This window comes from Populus nigra, chromosome 6, assembly GCF_951802175.1.
Source record: "Populus nigra chromosome 6, ddPopNigr1.1, whole genome shotgun sequence".
In the NCBI taxonomy this organism is placed as follows: Eukaryota; Viridiplantae; Streptophyta; class Magnoliopsida; order Malpighiales; family Salicaceae; genus Populus; species Populus nigra.
The window spans coordinates 20,698,761-20,715,432 of NC_084857.1; the positions used below are offsets into that span (position 1 = coordinate 20,698,761).

Below are 16,672 nucleotides of genomic sequence, written 5' to 3' on the forward strand. Positions count from 1 at the left end.
ATATTTGTTCAACAAATTTAAATGCTCAGCACATGGAGTTAATGCAGATGAATATAATTGAAATAATTTGCAAACTTGAAAGGATTTTTCCTCCATCCTTCTTTGACTCCATGGAACACTTGACGATACATATACCTTATGAGGCAAAAGTTGGTGGACCAGTTCAATATCGATGGATGTATCCATTTGAACGGTATGTTTTCATACTATGTTAATTTTATTCACTTTTTATTTTTTAAAAATAAACTAATTGACAGAAATGATATAGGTATATGTTTTATTTGAAGAAGAAAGTGACCAATAAAGCTAAAGTTGAGGGTTCCATATGTGAAGCATACTTGATTGATGAAATTACCAATTTTGCATCTCATTATTTTGGTGATGACGTGCAAACAATTTGGAATTGAGTTTCACGGAATGATGATGGTGGCCTTAGAAGTGTAGATGGATGTCTCTCTATTTTTTCCTATCCAGGGAAAAAATTATCCAAAAGATTTTATAAAAGGCATTTGTCACATGCTGAAATGCAAATTGCGCATAACTATGTGATATTCAATTGTCAAGAACTGAAGCCTTATTTAGAGTAAGTATGAAATATTAATTTGCACTAAATTTATAATAATTTATTATTAACTTTAACATTTTAAAATTTTAGGCAATGTCGACAAGAGCTAAAGTCACAACAACCATATGCAAGTGATGGTGAAATTGAAAAATTATGCGAAGTGATCTTTTCAAATTGGTTAAAAAATAATGTAAGTATTTTAGTAAAATTAATTTATATTTTATGTCAATTAGCTACTTTAAAAATATTATTAATCTCTTTTGAATCATTATTTCTTATGGAGTTAACTATTATGCTATGTGGAATACCAATCTAATGGAATTGAAAATCAGCTCTTTGGACTTGCTATGGGCCCTTCAACTTCAGTGAAATGTTATAATGTCTATTATGTGAATGGTTTTAAATTTCATACTCAACGTTATGGTCGTTTTAAAAAGACAATGAATAGTGGAGTTTGTGTGAAAGGAAGTTGCTATGATGATAATGAATGTGATTATTATGGAATGCTTAAAGAAGTTGTTCGGTTAAAATACTTGGGGAGTAAGTGCAAGTTATTTATGTTTAAATGTAATTGGTATGATACAAAACAAGGGATTAGAGTGCATCCTTCGAATGGTTTGGTTGAAATCAAGCATACATCTCGACTACACGGAAATGAAGATTTTGTGTTAGCACAACAATGTCAACAAGTCTACTATACATATCCACCTGGTAATAAATCATCTGAATGGTGGACGGTTATTAAGACAACTGCTAGAAGTCGTTATAATGTTGACATGGGTGAATTTATTGAAGATGCCAACAATGTGAGATCATTTGATGTTGATCAATCAGATGAGATTTCTCAATCATGTCGTGTCCTTCCTACTCAAACACTTGATGATCCAAATATACTTGTTGAACCATTTTATTATAAAGAAATCGGGCAACATGAATTGATTCAACTTGACATGAATTGGGGAAACAAAGATGATGAAGATGAAGATGAAGAAGAAGAAGAAGAAGATGATGGTGATGGTGATGGTGATGGTGATGGTGATGGTGATGGTGATGGTGAAGAAGAAGAAGAAGAAGATGATGAGGATGATTGTTATGGTGGTGATGGTTAGGAATGATGATAATAATGAGTAGCACAAGTTAATTATATTTTGTAGTATATGTAATGAATTATCTTTATTATATGTATGAATGATTTCATATTATTTGACAATATTTAGGCTGTCAATGTTTTTTTTTTATTATTTTATTCAAGTGTGGGTTATGCATCACATTACATAAATCATTTTCATTCACCTTTTAAACCATTTATAACCTTTCAAGTATCAATCTTTAAATTGTGATTCTGATGTTATATTTTATTTTGTGAAAGAAAGGGTTCTTCCTACTCAATGTTTTGATTTATAGGACCAAACATCAAGGTAAGCATACTCATAAATTTTGATTTCTGCTTAATTAATTATTTAGATTATTATTTTTATTACTGTTTGTGGTAATTGGCTTTTGACAATTTAAACTTCATGGCTGAGTTTTGTCAATGAGATTTAACAGTTTGTTTTCATTCTAGTTATGGCAGTCTTGGGAAAATATCTGTGAATTTTTTGTTCCTGATAGTTTAACTATGAGCTAATTTATTGTTATGTTGTATATATTGCTGATTAGTACTTAAAAGTGCATTTTTATCAAGGTTTTATATCATCATTTTGCACTTAAAGTATCAATAACTCCTTAACTAAAGCATGTTTTATAATAACATATCTAATTATATAAGATACCTTTAATTTATGGTAAATGTTCATCTTAAATGCAGGCCTATCACATAAATGAAAGAATTGATTGATGAGTTGGAGTATTGAAATTGAAAGGACAAAGAGATGGCCAAACTTAGAAAAGAGATGCTGGTGCAGTCCAAACTTGAACACTGTTCGGTAATTGGGTCATATCTGGAGCTGTAGATCTTGAATTTAGGTCCATTTTATATGGATGGAAAGATAAGACATAGGCCTACAACTTTCATGTGGAGCCCAAGATTTAAAAAGGCCGTTTTCAAGTCCAAATTGTAGCAACAACGAAGAAGTCCGAATCTGTCCTGCAGCCCAGACACTGTTCAGTGTTCAGCCCATATCTCGAGTTCTAGAAGTCCAAATGATCTCAAATTTTTACCCTAGAAAGATGAGACAATTTCCTAGAACTTTCATGATTCAAGTTTGTTCAAATTATGACGTCATCAATGACGTTTTTGGCAGACAAGAAGATAAGAATTGTCACCAAGTCAAAATGTGGCCACCCACTCATCAATTAGTCAACAAATCAATAGTTCCGAATTTTGGCCTATAAAAGGAGGCATTTGCCATGTATTTAGGCATCTTGGTGTTCAGATCAAGATCATGCTCTTGCTTTCTCTCTTTGTATTGCTTATGCTTTGCTTTCATTAATATCAAGTTTATGCCTTTCATTTCCTTTCCTTTACTTAGTTAACTTTTATCTTACTTATGTTCTTATCTTGTTTATTTATGTTTCTTTCTTTCATTATGTCTAGCTAAGTTAATTATGTCAAGGTGAAAAGGTTACACTAATGGTGTAAGGATAAGTATAATATAAACTCAACATGGACTTTAATGTTGGATACTAACATGCTTTATATTTATTATCTTATTCACTTTTAATACTTTGCTTGTTAAATGGTTAATCTAGATTTATGTTGTATAACACTTGGTACAACAAATACTTGGCACTTTCATAGCCCATACTGTATGGTATAACCGACACCTGAGCTATGAAAGGAACTTGATTTGTTGTTAACATAAGTTATAATCATGAATGCTTGAAAACATTTACAAGTATTAGCATTATTCGAATAAGATAGCTAATTTAATCATGTTAACAATTTATAATCTGATTGGAACCTCCTTGCGTGTGGTTTCCAATTGAATAATAAGGGTTTATACTATACTTGTTTGAAATACCATTAGTGGATCCTCTAACCTTGACATTTGTTGTTATCATTGTTTAATCCTTACGTTAATCTTTTATCTCAAAGTTCTCATCAACAACTTCCTCTTCTTCTTCACTGTTATTATTATCACTATTATTATTATTATTATTATTATTATTGTTACTATTGTTATAGTATTATTGTTGCTTATAATTTATACAAGTAACCTCCCTGTGGTTCGACCCCGGTCTTGCCGGGTTATTTATTACTTCGACACTCCTGCACTTGGGAGAAGACATCAATCTTTTGGTCGTGTCAAGTTTTTGGCGCCGTTGCCGGGGAGGTAAATCATTGTACAAATTATAGTATTTATTTTATTTTCTCTTTTCTCTTTTCTCTTTTCTCTTTTCTTGTATCTAACTTTGTTTCTTTTGTTTTGTTTCTCTTTCTTTTGTTTTCTTCTTCCTTTTATTCTCCTACACGTGCATGAGAGTGTGGTCACGTACATTAAGTGGTAGACTTTGTAGGGTATCCTCATCATTTTCAGAAAATATGGCTGAAGAAGATAACCAATCACTTCATAATGAGAATAATGAGAATATTCGGGTTAGAACTCTTAGAGACCACATGAATCCCACAAGAACAAGTGCACCCTCATGCATAGTTTTTCCTCCTGATGCATCTCATTTTAATTTTAAGACAGGCATTATTCAACTTTTACCATCTTTTCATGGCTTAGATTTAGAAAATCCATACTTGCATTTAAGGGAATTTGAGGAGGTTTGCAACACATATAATGACTCAAATTGTAGCATGAACACCATTAGATTGAAGCTTTTTCCTTTTTCATTAAAAGATAAAGCTAAAACATGGCTACAAAATTTGAGACCTGGATCCATTCGTGCTTGGGATGAAATGCAACAACAATTTTTAAAGAAGTTTTTTCCATCCCACAGAACAAACTCTTTCAAAAGACAAATCATTACTTTCTCTCAAAAACCAGGAGAAACATTTTATCAATGTTGGGATAGGTATCGAGACTTACTTAATACTTGCCCCCATCATGGTTTTGAAACATGGAGATTAGTTTCACATTTTTATGAAGGGTTAACTCCTAGAGATAGGCAAATGGTTGAATTAATGTGCAATGGAACTTTTGAGGATAAAGACCCTAATGAAGCAATGGAATACCTAGACTTGCTAGCTGAAAATGCACAAAATTGGGACACCACAGGTACTTATGAGGCACCAAGTAAAACCCAACCTCATACATCTAGTGGAGGTATGTACAACCTTAGGGAAGATCATGACCTCCAAGCCAAGTTTGCATCTTTAGCTAGAAAGGTTGAGGCACTAGAATTAAAAAAAAGTGGTCAATTAAAATCTGTTCAAGACATTGCATGTCAAATCTGTGAAACCAACGAACATTCAACCAATGATTGTCCAACCTTGCCTTCTTTTAAAGAATGTCTCCATGAACAAGCCCATGCATTAAACAGTTTTCAAAAGCCCAATCATAACCCATATTCGCAAACATATAACCCTGGTTGGAGAAATCATCCAAATTTCAGTTGGAAGAGTGAGAACAGTAATGCTCAAACTTCACAGCCATCGTTTCCAGCACATCATAATTTCCAAAATTCTCATGGATATGCACCTCCTTATGCTCCCCCTCCTAGAAGAAATCTTGAGGAAACATTGCATGCATTTATGGAAAAGCAAGAGGCAATTAACACTCAACTTGCTCAAAGCATGACAGATTTTAAAGATACTCTTGCAAAATTGACATCTGCTCTCAGTTTCCAAGAGAAAGGTAAGTTTCCATCTCAACCACAACAAAATCCCAAGGGGCAATACAATGCGAATGCAAGTAGTTCGGGAAGCCAACACATGGATCACGTAAAATCAGTCATCACTCTTCGCAGTGGTAAGGTTATTGAAAAACCCATTCTTGAACCTTGTGAGAATGATGATGAATCAATCTCTGAGGGTAAGGAAGGGGTTGAATCTGATCATTGCAAAGAAAAGACTGATTATCCGCCAGCACTTCCATTTCCTCATGCCATGACCAAACGAAGGAAAGTCAATCACAACTCTGAAATCTTTGAAACTTTCAAACAGGTAAGGATCAATATACCTTTGTTGGATGCTATTAAACAGGTTCCTTCTTATGCTAAATTTTTGAAAGATCTGTGCACTGTGAAGAGAAAACTGAATGTGAAAAAGAAAGCCTTCTTAGCCGAACAAGTAAGTGCCATTCTTCAGAACAATAATGCATTGAAATATAAAGACCCTGGTTGTCCTACAATTTCATGCTTTATTGGAGAACATAAAATTGAAAGAGCTTTACTTGATCTTGGAGCTAGTGTGAATTTACTTCCATATTCAGTTTTTCAAAGTCTCAATCTAGGTGAGTTAAAACCAACTTCTGTGACTCTTTTACTTGCCGATAGATCTGTAAAAGTGCCTAGAGGAATAGTTGAAGATGTGTTAGTACAAGTCGATAAATTCATTTATCCTGTGGATTTTATTGTCTTGGATACACAGCCTGTTGAAGCATGTAATTCATTTCCTGTTATTTTAGGACGTCCATTTCTTGCAACTTCTAATGCATTGATTAATTGTAGGAATGGACTGATGAAGCTATCTTTTGGAAACATGACATTGGAGATGAATATTTTCAACATTTGCAAGCAACCTAGAGATGATAATGATTTACAGGAAGTGGACTTTACTGAAAAATTAGTTCATGATCAATTTCAAACCACTTCCAATGAAATTGATATTGATGAATCTGATGATTTGCAAATGGTCTATTTTCAGGAAGAATCAAAGGCAAGTAATTGGAGACCACAAATTGAGGAATTGCCGCCACGATCAATTGAGCCAATACCTTCAAGTGTTCAACCACCAAAACCTGATTTGAAGCCGTTACCCCTCAATCTCAAATACTCATTTTTGGGAGAAAATGAAACTTTTCCGGTAATAATCTCTTCCAAACTTAATGCACAGCAAGAAGGTAAGTTATTACAAACTCTGAAAATGCATAAAAATGCATTAGGATGGACCATAGCTGACATAAAAGGAATTAGTCCTTTGATTTGCACTCACAGGATTTATTTGGAGGAAAATGCTAAACCCTCTAGAGAAATGCAACGAAGGCTTAATCCTAATATGAAAGAAGTAGTGAAAAATGAAGTCATTAAGCTTCTAGATAATGGAATCATTTATCCTATTTCTGACAGCAAATGGGTAAGTCCTACTCAAGTGGTACCTAAGAAGTCTGGAGTCACTGTGATAACAAATGAAAAAAATGAGTTAATTCCAACTAGGACTATTACTGGTTGGCGCATGTGCATTGATTATAGGAAACTTAATTCAATGACTAGAAAAGATCATTTTCCCTTACCTTTCATGGATCAAATCCTAGAAAGAGTTGCAGGTCATGAATTTTATTGTTTCCTAGATGGCTATTCAGGTTATAACCAAATTGAAATTGCATTGGAAGATCAAGAGAAAACTACTTTCACATGTCCATTTGGCACTTTTGCATATCGAAGGATGCCTTTTGGATTATGTAATGCACCTGCCACGTTTCAAAGATGCATGCTTAGTATATTTAGTGATATGGTTGAACGTTTTCTTGAGATTTTTATGGATGATTTTTCTGTTTTTGGTGATTCATTTGATGATTGTTTGACTAACTTAGAAAAGGTTTTGAGCAGATGTGAAGAGAAGAATCTTGTACTGAATTGGGAAAAATGTCACTTTATGGTAACAAACGGCATTGTACTTGGTCACATTGTTTCATCAAAAGGAATTGAGGTTGACAAATCTAAAATTGAGTTAATTGCTAACTTGCCAACACCAAAATCCATTAAAGATGTTAGATCATTCTTAGGACATGCTGGTTTTTATAGAAGGTTCATCAAAGATTTTAGTGTAATATCTAAGCCCTTGAGCAATCTTCTAACAAAGGATAATATTTTTGAATGGACTGAACATTGTGAAGAAGCCTTTGTTAAACTTAAAAACTTGCTTACTTCTGCTCCTATCATTCAACCTCCTGATTGGTCTTTACCTTTTGAAATAATGTGTGACGCTAGTGATTATGCCGTGGGTGCTGTCTTGGGACAAAGAAAAGATAAGAAACCTTATGTGATTTACTATGCAAGTAAAACTTTAAATAGTGCTCAAATGAATTACACCACTACTGAAAAAGAATTACTTGCAGTAGTATTTGCATGTGAAAAATTCAGGTCTTATCTTGTTGGCTCACCTGTTGTTGTTTACAGTGATCATGCAGCATTGAAATATCTTCTTTCTAAGAAAGATTCTAAGGCTAGATTGGTTCGGTGGATTTTGTTACTTCAAGAATTTGATATCACAATCAAAGACAAGAAAGGCACCGAAAATGTTGTCGCAGATCATTTGTCAAGATTGACAACAGATTCAAAATCTGACATCACACCAATCGATGACTACTTTCCTGATGAATCTTTATTTTCTGTCTCTACGATGCCTTGGTTTGCTAATATTGTTAATTTTCTTGTTTCAGGACAATTGCCAGCTCATTGGAGTACCCAAGACAAAAGAAAGTTCTTGAACGAAGTAAAGAACTTTTATTGGGATGACCCTTATTTATTCAAATATTGTCCTGATCAAATATTTCGAAGATGCATTCCTGACAATGAGGTAAGTAGTGTCATTAAATTTTGTCATTCTGAGGCATGTGGGGGCCATTTCTCATCAAGAAAGACAACTGCAAAAATCTTACAATGCGGATTTTACTGGCCCACCATGTTCAAGGACTCACATGCATTCTGTAAGATTTGTGAAAATTGTCAAAAGTTAGGATCTATTTCAAAACGTCATATGATGCCTTTAAATCCTATTCTTGTCATTGAGATCTTTGACTGTTGGGGTATAGATTCCATGGGTCCATTTCCTTCATCATTTGGTTTCGTGTACATATTAGTCGCAGTAGATTATGTTTCAAAATGGATAGAGGCAATTCCAAGTCGAAACAATGATCACAAAACAGTGATAAAATTCTTGAAAGAAAATATTTTGAGTCGATTTGGAATCCCTCGAGCCATGATAAGTGATGGTGGAACACATTTCTGCAACAAGCCATTTGAGTCTTTAATGAAGAAATATGGAATCACTCACAAAGTTGCCACCCCTTATCACCCTCAGACTAGTGGGCAGGTAGAGCTTGCTAATAGGGAGATCAAACAAATCTTGGAGAAAACAGTGAACCCTAATAGGAAAGACTGGTCTTTAAGACTTAATGATGCACTTTGGGCTTATCGAACTGCTTATAAAACATCATTAGGTATGTCACCTTATAGACTAGTCTATGGAAAACCTTGTCACTTGCCTGTGGAACTTGAACATAAAGCTTATTGGGCTATTAAAGCTTTTAATTCAAACCTTGATGATGCTGGTCAACTGCGAAAATTACAAATAAATGAGCTTGAGGAAATAAGAAATGATGCATATGAAAATTCAAGAATTCATAAAGCAAGAATCAAAGAGTTTCATGACAAGAAAATATTGAGAAAAACATTCAATGTTGGTCAAAAAGTCTTGCTTTATAATTCTCGACTCCATTTATTTCCTGGAAAACTAAGATCAAGATGGAGTGGTCCTTTCATTGTGAAACATGTGTATCCATATGGGGCCTGTGATATCGAGAATCCAAAGAATGGCAATGTTTTCAAGGTAAATGGACATCGTTTGAAAGTTTACTTTGATAATTTTTCAGTTGAAAATGACTCGATTGAATTGAGTGATCCTGTATATAAAGATTGATTAGTTTTCTCACATTGTTTTGTGTTTCATTTTGCTAGTTTCTCTCACCCCGGTCAAAAGGCGGATAACGGTACTCCGTGACTTAAGTTGGTTCTTTCAGTTTCCCATAATAACTGATATCTGTCTATATTTGTGCAATTCTTTACTCTTTCTCTCTTCTTTGAATCTCTTCTCCAATTCTCATTTCAAAATGGACACCATTCTTGAAAAATTGAAAAAGTACTTTCCCGCTCTGCCTCAGAATGCGATTACAAAAATTTACCGTGCTAGGTGTGCAAGATTGAAGTTGTTAATGGATCATGGAATTCCTGAAGATATTCGTTGGCTGATTGAAGCAAAGGTCCGATTATCAGGTGAGTCCTCCAATTCTTTCATTTCACACATGCCTGGAACAGGTAAAAGCACTTTTGCAAAGAAACGTCGTGCAAAACGACTGAAAGTCTGTCACAAATGTGCCAGATGGACTTGCAATGCAACATGTCGTTCTTTAGGAATGGTATCTATAAACCGTGAAGATAAAATACAATTCATTAAGGATGGCCTGAGTAAGGGGTCTTTAGATAATCTTTTGTTGACCCTTGAGACGCATCCTAGTGGAGATGTGCATCGTGCAATTCATGATTTATGGCCCCATTTTCATAAAGAACATGATAGACTTAGTCTTGGGAATCTGACTAAAAAAGACCCTGTTTGCCAGTTTTTAAGAAAACTGGATGGGAAGCCTATCCCCGACCCATAGAGGGCGTTTAAGCCGTTCTTGGACGTAAAACCAAGGGAAGATGTGAGCCACAATCACAACTACCTGTACATATACATGCTTTTTTCAAAATAAATAAATAAATAAATAGAGAGAGAGTGTGAGACTCCAGCTGGCCTACATATAGGTGGTATGATTGCATCTTCAATTTCTCTTCTATAAAATCTTCTCTTCCTTCCCCTCATTTCTACTCATCCCTTACATTAGACAGATATAGAAGCGTGTAGAAATGGCAGGTTCCTCAAGTTATCACATAAAAAATATTTGTGTTTTCGGTGGATCCAGTCCTGGGAAGGAAATAGCTTTTTTAGAAGCAGCAAATCATCTTGGTCAGGTACTAGCTGAGAGAAAGATTCATTTAGTGTATGGGGGAGGCAGCCTTGGGTTAATGGGGGGTGTGGCGATAGCTGCATTTTTAGGAGGTAGTCAAGTTTTGGGGGTCGTCCCTGAAGCTTTAACAAAAGGGGACATCATTGGAAGAACAATTGGAGAGGAACTACAGGTCTCCACAATGTTTGATCGAATGAATACAATGTTTAACCATGCTGATGCCTTCATTGCCTTACCAGGTGGTCTGGGCACATTGGAAGAGATCTTTCATATTTCCTCTTGGGCCCAACTTCACATTCACCATAAACCTATAGGTTTGCTCAATGTTAATGGTTTTTATGATACTTTGTTGTCTTTTCTTGATCAAGCTGTGGAACAGGAATTTCTAACATCTTCGGCACGACAAATCATAATCTCTGCTGCTACTGCTGAACAATTGATCGACAAACTACAATCTTTCACCCCTGTAATTGATCCTTCCATGAGTCGCATCAATTGGTCAACTACAGAAAGCCGTAAAAAGCTTAGATTGGATTTGAGCCTTCGTTTGTGAATCCTTGTGTCTTTTGGTTTTATTTCTAACATAGTATTTTGTTCTGTTATTTTTTATATTTGTTTAAGTGTGTTTCAGGTTTGTCAGTGTTCGTTGTTTCAGGTGATGTCTTCTATACTCTATCTTTCTACCTTAGGACATTGAGGACAATGTCTCGTTTTGGTTGGGGGGAGAGGGTAGTAGTATTTAAAAAAAAAAAAAAACTAACCAACTAACTGTTTTTGTTTTAAAAACCATTTTGCAAAACTGTTATTACTAGGATGGCAGAGTAAGGGGGAATGACTCTTGAGACGCATCTTAGTAAACATTTTCTAATGGTTATTTGCAATATTCATAACAAGGCCTATTAGAATACTTCTTGAAATATTCAGGTTTACAAACTCTCGCATTGTTATCACTTGGTTCTGCTCCTATACTCATTTAACAAATATTCTTAAACCTTCATTTTCACACACACACTTTAACATATGATTGTGGGTTGCACATTGGATTATTACATTATTTATGTTCTTTTGTTAAAGGTAACAACTAAGGGATAGGGATAGTCTATAATTTGCAAAAAGAAAAAAAAAAGAAAAAAGAAAAAAAAAAAAAGAAGAAAAAAAAAAAAGAAAAAAGAAAAAAGAAAAAAAATGATGATAATAAGAACGTAGATAAGTTTGGTTTCGTAGCCTCCCTAACCTAAGCAATTAAGCCCGAAGGGGTGTTTTAACACCTAATACCCTAAAGTCAACTGACTTGGGAGCTATTGGCCCAAAGCTTGTTACATGGGTTAAGGAGAAAAGCTTAAGGGAATCAAACATTGCACTATCTACGTATCAGTATCTGCAACCCGAGTTACTAAGCTCGTAGGGGTGTCTCAACACCTAATGCCCTAAGATCAACTGGTCTGGGAGTCATTAGCCGAAAGCTCGTTACATGGGTTAAAGATGCATTGTGTTTTAAGTTATATGTATAGATATTAAAAAAGAAAAGAAGAGAAAAAAAAAAGAGTAAAATAAAATAAAATAAAATAATCCCAACCCAAGGAAGTTAACCTTAAACATTAGAACAAAATATTGTTTTCTTCCAACAAAAGCCCCATAATCTATGTTTCATACATTGAGCACATAACAAGGAAGGTTTATTAATATTTTGTTTAAGAGGTATTGAGCAGATATATAAAATTTAATGAGAGTTTGTTTATCTGAATAGATTAATGGAAGTTGAATGATGAATGCCTTGCTTTGTGGAATTTGCAAATTGTTTTTCTATTTTAACGCCTTAATCACTAGGGACTAGTAATAAGCTGGTTGGGGGGTGTGATTAGTACTTAAAAGTGCATTTTTATCAAGGTTTTATATCATCATTTTGCACTTAAAGTATCAATAACTCCTTAACTAAAGCATGTTTTATAATAACATATCTAATTATATAAGATACCTTTAATTTATGGTAAATGTTCATCTTAAATGCAGGCCTATCACATAAATGAAAGAATTGATTGATGAGTTGAAGTATTGAAATTGAAAGGACAAAGAGATGGCCAAACTTAGAAAAGAGATGCTGGTGCAGTCCAAACTTGAACACTGTTCGGTAATTGGGTCATATCTGGAGCTGTAGATCTTGGATTTAGGTCCATTTTATATGGATGGAAAGATAAGACATAGGCCTACAACTTTCATGTGGATCCCAAGATTTAAAAAGGCCGTTTTCAAGTCCAAATTGTAGCAACAACGAAGAAGTCCGAATCTGTCCTGCAGCCCAGACATTGTTCAGTGTTCAGCCCATATCTCGAGTTCTAGAAGTCCAAATGATCTCACATTTTTACCCTAGAAAGATGAGACAATTTCCTAGAACTTTCATGATTCAAGTTTGTTCAAATTATGACGTCATCAATGACGTTTTTGGCAGACAAGAAGATAAGAATTGTCACCAAGTCAAGATGTGGCCACCCACTCATCAATTAGTCAACAAATCAATAGTTCCGAATTTTGGCCTATAAAAGGAGGCATTTGCCATGTATTTAGGCATCTTGGTGTTCAGATCAAGATCATGCTCTTGCTTTCTCTCTTTGTATTGCTTATGCTTTGCTTTCATTAATATCAAGTTTATGCCTTTCATTTCCTTTCCTTTACTTAGTTAACTTTTATCTTACTTATGTTCTTATCTTGTTTATTTATGTTTCTTTCTTTCATTATGTCTAGCTAAGTTAATTATGTCAAGGTGAAAAGGTTACACTAATGGTGTAAGGATAAGTATAATATAAACTCAACATGGACTTTAATGTTGGATACTAACATGCTTTATATTTATTATCTTATTCACTTTTAATACTTTGCTTGTTAAATGGTTAATCTAGATTTATGTTGTATAACACTTGGTACAACAAATACTTGGCACTTTCATAGCCCATACTGTATGGTATAACCGACACCTGAGCTATGAAAGGAACTTGATTTGTTGTTAACATAAGTTATAATCATGAATGCTTGAAAACATTTACAAGTATTAGCATTTTCGAATAAGATAGCTAATGTAATCATGTTAACAATTTATAATCTGATTGGAACCTCCTTGCGTGTGGTTTCCAATTGAATAATAAGGGTTTATACTATACTTGTTTGAAATACCATTAGTGGATCCTCTAACCTTGACATTTGTTGTTATCATTGTTTAATCCTTACGTTAATCTTTTATCTCAAAGTTCTCATCAACAACTTCCTCTTCTTCTTCACTGTTATTATTATCACTATTATTATTATTATTATTATTATTATTGTTACTATTGTTATAGTATTATTGTTGCTTATAATTTATACAAGTAACCTCCCTGTGGTTCGACCCCGGTCTTGCCGGGTTATTTATTACTTCGACACTCCTGCACTTGGGAGAAGACATCAATCTTTTGGTCGTGTCAATTGCCATATTCTAAATGTTAGTTATTTTTTCCGGTTTTTAGCATGCCTCGACGAGGATCCATATTAGATTCTAAGAGTGACAGGTCCACTTCAAGGAGTGACAGGTCCACTTCAAGGAGTGACAAGTCCACTTCATCCAAGTCATTTCAAACTACATCAAGGCATAATAACAAAGGATCCACATTTCATCAACCTGTGTATCAAAACACAAATGAGTATTATATACCTACTTTGGGGAGTACACATCCTCCTCAACATGATTATGGGAGGGTTGATGCATATCAATATTGTGAGGGCTTTCGTTTTCAAGATTTGCTTCAAACTCAAGGAGGTTTCTCTCGAGATAACCAACTTGTTTATGGAGGACATAATTTATATGGGAGTTATAGGAGAGTTGAAGGTAATGATGATGATGTGAACATTAGAAATGAAGATGAGGGAGACGGTAGTAATGAGAGAGGTGTATGTGATGAGAGAGATGTATGTGATGAGGATCAAGATGGTGTTCCATCATATCACGGTTCAACATCTTCTCCATACAATTATGATCAAAGTGTTAAAAGGAAGGGTTTTGACACGTCAATAGATCCAATAACAAGAAAAAAAGAGCTTTGTTTGTATGGAACAACAGAGTAAGTTCAAACTTTCAATAACTAACTTATTAAGGTTATATTTTCAAGTATGAAAAAAATTACTTATTATTGTGTAATTATTTGTTTAATATAAGTTTGTTATTATATATTTTCAGGTTCAATAATGCATCGTGTGGTCGTGCAATCGGAGATATTTTGAGGTCCAATTTTAAGGGAGCATGGCACTCTTGGGAAAAAGTAGATCCAATGTGCAGGGATGAACTCTTTAAAGAGTTTAAGGTAAGAACCAACACTAATTTCCATAATATTCTTTTTAATTTTGATCACTTTAATGTAGAATTATGAAAATTATCAACTGAATAGCTATGATTGATTTGTGTTATAATTTGTTCTTATTTCTTGTTTACTCTTTAATATCATTTAATTTCTTTAGTTATTACATCATCTTGCAAATTCTGAACAAGATAACACAATATGATTAATTATTTATATAATTTGAAATTTTGTGCACCCTTTTTACTTGGTATATATATTATTTGGTAGAAAAAATATTCCTTTCTTGAGGAAGATGAGTCGATTGTTCGTAATATTTGGGAAGATAAGGCTAGGATAGCTTTGAATCAACAATTGACCCGAGCTCGCAAGAAAGCCATGTCAAAAGAAAACACTACAAATATTATAGATTGTCTTGATAAAGGTCCTGCCTGGATAAACAATGATGACTGGAATCAAATGATCAAAGATGTTTGGTCCACCCCTGAATTTCAAAAGAGATCTGAATCTGCTAGGAGGAATCGATTAACCAAAACAGATGGCAAAATAAGCACTCATTCTGGAGGAACAGTGTCATTTGCATCATATCGAGCTAACATGGTAAGGATTTTTTTTTAATGCTTAAGATAATAAATTAAAATTTGTATATTTATCTTTTATAATATTTATTAATCTTGAAAGCAAGAGGAAGCTGGTGGAAAAGAACCTCCATGGGATGATGTCTTTATAGCTTTGCATCAAAGTACTAAGCAATCTGGTAGCTTTGTCGACAACAAGTCTAAAAAAGTGGTTGTATGCATTTTTATTTGATTATTTCTTAATATAACTTAAGTATTATTCAACATTCAAATTAATTTATTGTTGCATGTATTTTATTTGTAGGAAAATTATAAAATGGAGATGATTTCAAAGTATGGAACTGATCGGGAAAATCATCCTTCATTTGATGGAGCAGCTTGGTGTGTGGCTTCAGGAGGAGTTACAAAGGGTAGGGTATATGGTGCACCTCATATGCCAAAATCAAAAGTTAGTACAAGCTCTTCATCACATTCCTACTCGGTGGAGTCATCATATCCCAGTTCATCGTATTGAGCATTGCAAAAGGAGATAAAGGATAAAGAAGAGGAGATAAAGAAAAAAGATGATTTTATTCTTGAAATGAAACGGCAGATGGATTCCATGAAAGAATATATTGTGAACAATATTGGATACCATGGTGGGACATCAAATATTGATCAAGGTATGCCACCACCTTTGACTCCATCAATACCGCCACCTATGGCTCCTCAGATAATGACACCTATGGGTCCTGCATTTCTACCAATTTTTCGACCTACACCTCGACCATTATATCTTGCTCAATCTTCTGTTGATCCACAATATCATGGTTCGTCTTCGCAACCAGCACCATGATTGTATCTTTTGTTGTTTTTTTTATTGTATTTGAACTTAATTGTATTAATGCAAGTTTAACTAAATTTTTATAATATGAATATTATTTTTATTTTGTTTTTTATTAATGATATAATTATTTTTAATATTAATTAATTTATGTTGGTTATATATATTCTACAACTTTTAAATTATCCATAAATAATTAAATAAATTAATTAAAAGTGATTTTAATAAATAAATAAAAATTAATTTAATAAAAAAACAAATGCAATCACCAACGGATTCTCCGTTGGTGATTGCAACTTATGCATGAATCAGCAACGGATTATCCGTTGCTGCCAAATCAGCAACGGACAAATCCGTTGCAAAAAAATCAACAACGACAAATCTGCATCCGATTTTTGCTGTTGCTGATTCCGTTGCTGAATTGTTTTAGCAACGGATGTTAGCTTTATTTGCAACGGAATCGTCCGTTGCTAATTACTCCATTTTTTAGTAGTGAGAGGCTTCTATGATTTCTATATATACGGACTAGCTTGGCTTCAAACCATATGTAC

General features: G+C 34.0%; 1 protein-coding gene across 1 annotated transcript in view; it reads left to right on the forward strand.

Moving 5' to 3' along the window:
- LOC133697332 (uncharacterized) overlaps positions 1-16,019 on the forward strand; it is a 43,979-nt gene extending 27,960 nt beyond the window's left edge. The window contains exons 4-14 of the mRNA XM_062119804.1: positions 4,045-4,143; positions 4,618-4,869; positions 4,963-5,618; positions 5,658-5,907; positions 6,082-6,516; positions 6,964-7,218; positions 7,789-7,847; positions 8,226-9,228; positions 13,910-14,486; positions 14,603-14,726; positions 15,603-16,019. Coding sequence (XP_061975788.1) covers positions 4,045-4,143; positions 4,618-4,869; positions 4,963-5,618; positions 5,658-5,907; positions 6,082-6,516; positions 6,964-7,218; positions 7,789-7,847; positions 8,226-9,228; positions 13,910-14,486; positions 14,603-14,726; positions 15,603-15,812 — 3,920 coding nt within the window. The 3' untranslated portion in view covers positions 15,813-16,019. The remainder of the gene's footprint in view (positions 1-4,044; positions 4,144-4,617; positions 4,870-4,962; positions 5,619-5,657; positions 5,908-6,081; positions 6,517-6,963; positions 7,219-7,788; positions 7,848-8,225; positions 9,229-13,909; positions 14,487-14,602; positions 14,727-15,602) is intronic.
- The last annotated feature ends 653 nt before the right edge of the window (positions 16,020-16,672 follow it).